The 8,930-nt window shown below is 36.5% G+C and overlaps 1 protein-coding gene and 1 long non-coding RNA gene across 3 annotated transcripts; both read right to left on the reverse strand.

Moving 5' to 3' along the window:
* Positions 1 to 202: 202 nt before the first annotated feature.
* On the reverse strand, positions 203 to 871 carry LOC116700833 (uncharacterized). Its single transcript, XR_004334744.1, has 2 exons — positions 496 to 871; positions 203 to 334 (listed from the first exon to the last, which is right to left on the reverse strand). It is a non-coding gene; the product is annotated as an uncharacterized LOC116700833 (long non-coding RNA).
* A 1,619-nt stretch (positions 872 to 2,490) lies between these two features.
* slc22a5 (solute carrier family 22 member 5) lies at positions 2,491 to 8,930 on the reverse strand. 2 transcript variants are annotated; one of them, XM_032534390.1, is made up of 10 exons: positions 8,155 to 8,930; positions 7,941 to 8,044; positions 6,691 to 6,845; positions 6,433 to 6,604; positions 6,163 to 6,289; positions 5,563 to 5,651; positions 5,126 to 5,340; positions 3,536 to 3,718; positions 3,271 to 3,406; positions 2,491 to 2,876 (listed from the first exon to the last, which is right to left on the reverse strand). In XM_032534390.1, exons 1-10 carry the CDS (start codon positions 8,542 to 8,544, stop codon positions 2,771 to 2,773), a joined length of 1,677 nt encoding a protein of 558 aa, XP_032390281.1. In that variant the 5' UTR covers positions 8,545 to 8,930; the 3' UTR covers positions 2,491 to 2,770. The 2 variants fall into 2 exon arrangements, with proteins under 2 accessions (XP_032390281.1, XP_032390280.1); XM_032534389.1 differs by having other exon boundaries at positions 2,491 to 2,894.

Consider the following 8,930-nt stretch of genomic DNA (forward strand, 5'->3'; position numbering starts at 1 on the left):
GCCGTAACAGTTTCAACAATGTTCAACCAGCTCATAAAGTTTAGATGTTTAGACCACAGTTAACAGCTCTGGGCTAACACACGATTACATTTACAAAGAACGTTCAAGTAACGTTAGCTAACAAATCTTATTGCTTTGTTTGAGCTACTTGTTTCATAAATTCACGTTATACAAAGACATTATGTTAAATGATAATAGACACAAGCAATAAGGTACTGTACATAAAATGCCTTAAAAATGTCAATCAACTTGACACTATGACTTGGATTCTTTGCTCTGATAATCAGCTGTGGTCTCTCCAATATCAGCTTCCTTTTCTTTTTTTCCTCTTCTTCTTTTTTGATCATATAGTAGTGAACTTGTCACTCAAGCAACTTGTTCACTTTTTATTCTAACTGGCGGTAGGTAATAGCCGAACCTACAGCTGTGACCTCTGTGCAGATAATGAAACACTGTGATCAGTAAACACACAGTATGTCCAGTGTGTAAACTCACCTGCATATTAGCTGCATTTGTGATATGGTCTCTGGCAACGCCTTCCCATAAGTTTCAGAAAACAGGAGACAGCAAAAAAGGGCGATAACCCCCATCCATATGTATGGGAGGGGCTTATAGTATTGGCCTGCAAAAAAATACAGTGAAAAAAGAAGGGGAAACGTAAGTTATAAATATAGCCTATGAGTTACTTGTGCACCTGTATCATACTTTATAAAAAACATAGTAATTGTGTGCAATGATTGTTGACAGAAATTAGAAACTTGTTCAGACATGTTTTACTGGAAACCAAATCATTAGACAAGAGACCCAGGGATTTTTTATTGCAGTAGAGCTGCAACTAAAGATTATTTTCATTATCAATTAATCTGCCAGTTATTTTTTAAAATAAATTAAGTCATTGTTAGTCTCCAAAAAGTAAAAAAGAAAAACTGTGGAAAAATGGCATTCCCAGTTTCTTAGAGGCCACAGTAATGTCTTCAGTTTGCTGGTTTTGTCTGACCAATCGTGTAAAACCTTACGATGTTAACTTGACGGTCATATATGACAAAGAAAAACATGTACATTTGTACATACTGTACGGCATATCAATGCAGTGTCTTTGTGAGATACTGTCAAGCCAAACTTTCCAGTCATTTCTAGTTCCAGAGCAACATTACTGAAGGGCTGAGGAGAGATATAAAGAGAAAGAGAAATTTGGAGTGAGTTATAAATTAATTCCCAAGACTTTCTAAAATATCTCATCTTTGAGGATGAAAAACTGGTCACAATAAAGGAAACATTCAGACACTCTAGGCTTAGGCAGAGCCAGCAGAACCGTAATATAAAGTTGTATTTAGTGAGGCATGTTGGTTAAAATGCTGACTGCTTATGACCTCATGGGTTGTTTTTCCATGAAAGGCTTTTAAATAACTTGTTCAGTCTAAGACTGCCTGAGACTTAATCTTTTGTACTAAGAGCTGCAAAGAAAAGTGGCCACACTTTTCTTTGTGAACCTTCTTGAACCTTTTTCTGACAGATTAAATTATCAGAGGATGCAATCACCTACAGTATGGCTTCTTTATCACCTTGACAAATAAATGTTACACTGTTTCATAGCACACAAATGAGCAGAAAAGCAGTGAACATGTAACTAGTTCATGGTGAAAGGGTTGTGTTGCTAAGCTCACGTGGCACTGTTTTCTTTTTTTTTTTTTTTTTTAATATGTAGCTTCACAAGTACCATTTGAAACACTGATGTTACTTATTAACTTGATACAGCATTGTAGCACACTCTATATGCTTTAAAACGTACATGTAAACTGGAATACTAAAATTGAATAATTGCATCACTCAATTCTGTGAAACAATGATAAAAAAACGCCAGATAGTTGAGCTGGAATTCAATCACATAACATATAAAATACAATTAATTGGAATGTAATCCTGTCCTCATAATTCCTTCAATTTATTATGATCATTTTTAAAGTCAATGGGTTGTAGTAAATTCACAGTGTAAGTTTCAGTTTGTCCTTGAATAAATGCTGCAGATCATCAAGACCCACATTTGATGCTGTGGTAATAATTGTCATGGGCTGCAACATAGGTCTGGTCTGTTTAACAAAGTAACATCTATTACCCAATAACATCTACAATGACTAATTCAGAGCAATACCTTATTGAAAATAGCATGATTTCATTGAAAAGCAGTCCTCAATTATTTTGAGACAAATAATCTGTATCTTTACCCAACGCATTCTCCAGAATGGAGAACCGTTGTGATATTGTATGGAAAGTTATGCACAGTACACACAAATATCACTGGGACCACTAAAGATGCACATGTAATATTGATATTTACAGTATAGACACAATCACTGCGTTCCCTGTTGCAATTTGGCCACAATTGAGCACGTTGACCATGCACGGTCCAGTCGTATTTGCCCTAGTTTGGTTTTTTGTTAAAAGACAAAAACAACTCAGGCTTTGTGTTGGCAGGGTTCATACATTCAGATTTTAATTACGTGTGTTGTAACAAAAATTAGAGACCAATCGGACAAGGTTTTCAATTACATACAAACATTGTAAGATTTAATCATTTTCTATGAAACATCAACTGAGTAGGAAAATAGACCTTTCAAAAATGATTATAAAATCCAAACGTTCTTGCAAGTATGCTTTTGGATCCCACTGTGCTTGTCTTAGATTTAATTTTTAGATGTGAGATTATTACTTTTAAGCAAAGTAAATCTTTTTTCTTTCTTTCTTAAAAGTGAAGCAAGGCAATTGAGAAAAACTATGGAGTACAAGTCTGGATATCAGATTTGGCCTCATGTTGCATCGATGGTTTCTTCCTTCTTTCATCTTCTACATATTTCCCCGTTTTGGATCCATTGCAGAACTTGTAGTTGAAAGAAACACTGTGGGAAATATGGCAGATGAGCAACACAGTGATCACAGATGCATAAATGGCAGTTGACAATTGTATTTTCAACTCATCTTTTTTGTATTTCTTTAACTTATGCAACATGTAAATTATTTTGAGTGGTTAAAACTAGGCATTTATGTCTAACCCTACTTTTTGACTTCCCGGTGTTTGAACATAACCATAGTTATCCATGTAGATATGCAACATCATATCAGTAATGCAACCAATCTTGACCATTTTATGAATAGTCCATCTGTGACTAAGATAGTCTGTGTCTTATTTAATCAATACATTGTAAAACTATTTTGTGAATGGTAAATTTAATAATAAGTGAACTTCACTGATTGCTCTGAATGAAATGCACCTACCCTTGACATTCTTGCATCTGCTCCAGTGTTTCTGGAAGATCTCTATTGAAGGTCTCCGGAAGAAAGAAGTTCACCACAGAGGAGGCAATTGTTAGAGTTCCCATGAAAATATAAGGCAGAACCTTATTATAAGTACCTGTAAATAACAAAGGAGCATAATTCTGCATTAGAAATGACAAAAATGTACCTGAATGTAGTTCTTTTAGATACATACACTATATCACTGCAGTGTCTTTGTGAGATAACGTATTCAACATCTACACACCTAAATAGATGACATAAGGTGCCGTGATACTGCCAATTCGTGCAGCAGAGGAACACATTCCCATGCCGACGTTCCTGAGTACAGTGGGGTAAATCTCAGCAGTGTAGATGTAGACGATGCTGAAGGCCATGGTGAAGCCAAACTTCCCAGTCATTTCTAGTGCCAGAGCAACATACTGAAGGGCTGAGGAGAGATATAAAGAGAAAGAGAAATTTAGAGTGAGTTATAAATGAATTCCCAAGATTTACCTAATCTTTGAGGATGAAAAAATGCTCACAAAAAAGAAAACATTCAGGCACTCTAGGCAGAGCCAGCAAAAATGTTATATTCTAATAAAGTTATTTAGTCAGGCATGTGGGTTAAAATGCCGACCACTTTCGACCTCACAAGTTCTTGTTGAAGGAAAGGCTTTAATATAACTTTGGACTATACAACTAAAGAGTGCCTGAACTATGTCTTATTTTCTGTGACTTGATCTTTTGTACTAAGAGCTGAAAAGAAACTGACAGCACTGTTTTCTTTATAAACCTTCTTGAACCTCTTTCCAACAAATTAAATTATCAGAGGATGCAATCACCTACGGCATGGTTTCTTTATCACCTTGACAACTTTGACAAATAAATGTTACACGATTTATTAGCACACACAGGCGAAAAAAAGGTTACACTGTCTTATTGCTTATAAAGCAATTAAAGTAACTAGTTCACGGTGACAGGGTTGAGTTGCTAAGCTCACGCGGCACTGGGTTTGTTTAATATATAGCGTCATAAGTACCATTTGAAACACTGATGCTATATATCAATTTGATACAGTACTACAGGACACTGCATGTAATATACATGTAAACTAGTTAACTAAAAAAAAAGAACATATTGTTCCTGAAGTACATTTCTGAACTTTAAACATGGCGTCACAATAGACAGTGTCACAGAAACCTTTTTATTTCTAACATATATTGCAGCGTTGAATTCTGTGAAAGTGCTTAGACAATAGGTAACAAGTGAAAACCTCCGACAGTAAATCTGCACTCGGTTCCAATATCTTGTACTGTAATCGTTTGGAGCCACTAAATTTTGAGATATATGGTTTTCAATGGACAGGAAGGGTATGGGAAAATTGTGATCTGAAAAGACAATAAAGCTGTCAGACAAATGTAGTGGAGTAAAAAGTACAATATATTCCTCTAAGACGTAATGGAGTAAAAGTATAAAGTTGCCTAGTATTTAGATAAGTACATACATTTGAGTACAGTACTTGAATACACGTAGTTAGTTACATTCCACCACTGCTGCAAAGTAAATGTGCCTCTTAGAAAGCAACTGCTATTATGGAGTCAGTTCAGCCAAATTACAAATTATATGTATACAGCAAACATGTCCCTTTCATCATGTTTTTTATGTTTAATATGTATTTTCTCTTTGGAGTGCTGCAGCATTTGTTATACGTCTCTTCACATTACTATGGATAATTCACAGACCTCACTGTGAACAGTTATTTTGTAACAGTTTTAGTTACTAACACTGTGTGATAAGATATTGTGTGTGTGTTAGATACAGTAGGTTGTCACAGTGTCATTTTATTAAATCTTACTATCAGGAATGAACTGGATTAGAAGAAGAACTCCTCCTCCAATGGCAAGGAACGATGACAGAAGTGCTCTTCTTGGACATTTCCTTAGCAGCCAAGTAGAAACAACATAGGCAGGGACCTCAGTAGTAGCTGATAAAAAACAGTTCATAAAGGGGTCGCCACTCAGGTTGGAGGTGTTCAGCGATAATCCAAAATACCCAATGTTTATTGCCATCCTGAGAATATGAAAAAAAAGCTATTTGTATTATTATATAAGTAAATGTCATGACATTCAAGTTTACATTGTACATTTTTCGACCGGTTTCTTGCTGACATGACACCTTGGTTTTCTGATAGACTATACACATGCATATACTGTATATAGGTAACAACATCTAATGTGAATGATGACCATTAAAAAAAGTCAGAATGATGAAAACAAAAAAACAACCAATCACCACAAAACGAGACACATCAGTGTGATGCATCTGATGTTCTTGGATTTTAGGACATCAAGCATGCTGTATGTCCTGCTTGGAGACAATGCCTGTAGCAGAAACCAATGCAAACAAGAGAATTCATGTGGTTACATTTTCCAGACTTGCACACAGAACATCTGAAACACGTGTTGATCAGATTCAATTGATTTGAATGGTTTTAGGGTGAAATTACATACACCATATTATCTTAATCATAAGTCTTTTTTTAGAATTATTGCTTTATTCTAAATACTAACAAATCAAGAACAACATCTTTGTCTGTAAAGATAATTTGCAATATTAGTATTTGTTATCTTGACAGAGAAACTGTCACTTTCCTGTACTTTTGAACCAGCTTTTACTCAAGCTAGGCGGAAGCAGACATAACAACTGGCATACATGTACCGGAAGAAGAACAAATGTAATGAGACTGTAGTTGTCTCCATACTCTGCATGTGTTTTACTGTTGTCTCCATGTCGGAAAATACTCTTTTTTTGGGCCAAAAGGTTAAAAGGACATTATCCTTAAAAGGTGACAAATGTACAGTGTGAATTTTAATGACAATTTGTGAACCTAACCTCAGATTCTTTAAAGATTACGGTTGGTGCTTCAACTTTATTTTTCCTTGCAGCATCTCTCACAATGGCCTCAGCCTCCTCCACTCGTCCCTGAGTGACCAGCCACCGAGGAGACTCTGGGATGAACCTGCACAATCAAAACAGGTTTACTGAGAATGCCAAAAAAAATACATTTTTTTTCAATTATCACATCTTGCTGTAAAACGAGGAAGGCTGACTATGGGCACATTATGTTTATGTAAATGAGAACGAGAATTATAAGTGACGTACCACCACAGTGGGATGTAGACCACAGCAGTTGTGGACAGAACGGCAAGCAGAGTCCTCCATTCACGGATGCCGTATGCAATCCAGGGTAGTGTCATGTACCCAATGCAATAGAAAAGGAAGGCCCCAAGAGTTGTGAAGAGCACTCGCATAGTTTTACTCAAAACCTCAGTTCCTATCCAAGACAAAAGCCACGTGTTTAGTGATGAGCATGAAACTGAAAAGAGATAAAGCTAATGAGATGTATTTTACAGGTTATACCTAGTACAAATGCAGAAATATAAATGGATATCTGGGAGGCGCCAACAAAAAGGAACATGATGCAGAACATCTTCCATGAATGAGAGAAGGACTGAAGCAGGACTGAGACACACTGGGCCCCGAGAGAGATGAAAACAACCTTCTTCCTCCCAAACCTGAATGGAACAGAACTGTATGTCATTGACAGTGATTTACAGACAGTGAAAAATATGACAGTAAGATCTTTGTGGTGGGGGTGGGTTAATAGGGATATATAAATGTCTCTGAACTGGCAAACTGATACAGGTATACCTTTCAAAAGCTTTAGTCTTTATAATAACTACCCATTATTTTGGGTAGTTATTTTGGTATAATTACCCAGTGTGACACAAAGATCAAAAAGCCTAAAACCCCAATGGCCCTTGACCCCTCTTTCCCAACCATTAGGTTAAATATTTTCACAGCTGCAAAAGGGCTAAATAGTTAAACACAGTAGTGCCCCACACTGCTATGTCCACAGCCTATGCTTTACTACAGCTAAAGGTAATGTCTGTCAGAACATAACCCTCACCACAGCTTAAATAAAATAGAAGTATTTAGGATTTTTATTTAGTATTTAGCATTTAAATTCTAAATAACCCTAACTAAGAGCAATTACACTAAGAACATGTGTGTGGGATCTTATAATTTCAAATTCTTCCATTAAAGTTCAGCAGACTCTGGCATGTTCTGTCATCTGAATACACACAGTAACACCATCTATCATCATCATTATTATTATTATTATTATTATTATTTTTATTATTACACAAATTTGCCCTTGGGGGCACATGGTTGATACCACTCTGGCACACTACGTGTGGCTATATGTCTTTCTGTCATCTTAGACCATTTAATAAAGATAAAGGTGTCCAAAAATTTTGGAAACCATCAAAGTAAGACTGAAAAGGACTATAAAGACGTTTTGTGAAGTGAAAACACTGTTTCTTAGAAATCATCTTCAACAGTAGATGGGGCTGTTTTCATTTTAATGACAGCTTAACAAGTTCCCAGTGTGAAATCCTCACCTAAGCCATAATTTTCAATTTCACCAACATTTCACACATGATCAAAAAAATAAACTAAATTTAGGCAGATAAAATAGATCACCTACAGTATGTAATAAATGATAAAAAGTTATCTTACTATACATTAAGTACAATTAAGGTTCACATTGGACAACGAAATGAATACGTTTTGGGGAACTTTAGTGGCAAGTAAGGATGAGATACCTGTCAGAAAGATAGCCTGAGATTAGAGACCCAAAGAGGTATCCCACAAAGAGAGTCGAAGATGCAAAGGGAACTTTCCACTGGTCATCACAAACAAGGTCCCACTGTGAAAAGATATGAATTACATACAGTATATATTTCAAAACAAAAAAGAACAAGGGAAATGTCCCAAAACTAACACTAAGAAAACACAAACGTGCATATTCCTACTGACCTCAGTGACTATATTGGATTGGTAGATCTCTTTGCTGTAGTTCCATCCATCTAAACATCCCTCCTGCTCCAGGTTAGTGAGGTTGACATTCCTGCCAGGAATAAATCCTTCAGCTGAGAGATTTCTCACCACATCTAGCCTATACCTACTGCACCGGCTAAGCACTTCGTTACCATCTACAATCGCAAAAGGAATGATGGCCTTTGTCCACTCCTCAGTCAAGTTAACATCTGGAATGAGACAGTGATGTTCTGGAGTTGCCCCGACAAACACAATGTAAAGTCCATTGAATCCAGTTGAGACAAAAACTGTGTTTAGAAGAAAAAATGTGGTCCAGAAATAAGGACCAGTCTGCCCAAGGAATGCAGTGTCTTCATCATAATCTCCCATTCTTAATAAAAAGAATACCTCCCTGCTCTTGAGGGCGAAAAAAAATCTATGAGCATGAGCCGTGGTATCCCTTTTCAGTCTCCAAGTCTTCAGCTTAGTACCAGAGAGTTAGCTTTGAGCTCTCTGTGGAGCAGAGTGAACTGGTCACTCAGTGGGACAGAGTCACAATTGAAAAACTTTACGTTTCCAGTCCTGAGAGAGTATTTAACCATCTTCCAAGGGGATAACTTTTTCACCACAGTGTCTTAAGAAAGCTGGGTGATACTTCTCTCACTCACTGATTTGATTTAGTCAAAGTAAAATGATCAATAGCTTCAAAGTGACCAATCTTTTCACCCAGCCCCCACACCGTTGTGTTCAAAGTTGTATTTTCTCTAAACAGCATT

Source organism: Etheostoma spectabile, chromosome 13 (genome assembly GCF_008692095.1).
Source record: "Etheostoma spectabile isolate EspeVRDwgs_2016 chromosome 13, UIUC_Espe_1.0, whole genome shotgun sequence".
Lineage (NCBI taxonomy): Eukaryota > Metazoa > Chordata > Actinopteri > Perciformes > Percidae > Etheostoma > Etheostoma spectabile.

What these genes read in the sequence shown, in the direction of transcription:
- slc22a5 (XM_032534389.1), bottom strand. Translation starts at nt 8,544, where the DNA reads ATGGGAGATTATGATGAAGACACTGCATTCCTTGGGCAGACTGGTCCT. An exon ending in TCAGGCTATCTTTCTGACAG is followed by an intron (nt 6,846 to 7,940) that starts GTATCTCATCCT and finishes TGTTCCATTCAG; the next exon opens with GTTTGGGAGGAAGAAGGTTG. An exon ending in CAGATGCAAGAATGTCAAGG is followed by an intron (nt 2,895 to 3,270) that starts GTAGGTGCATTT and finishes TATTTCCCACAG; the next exon opens with TGTTTCTTTCAACTACAAGT.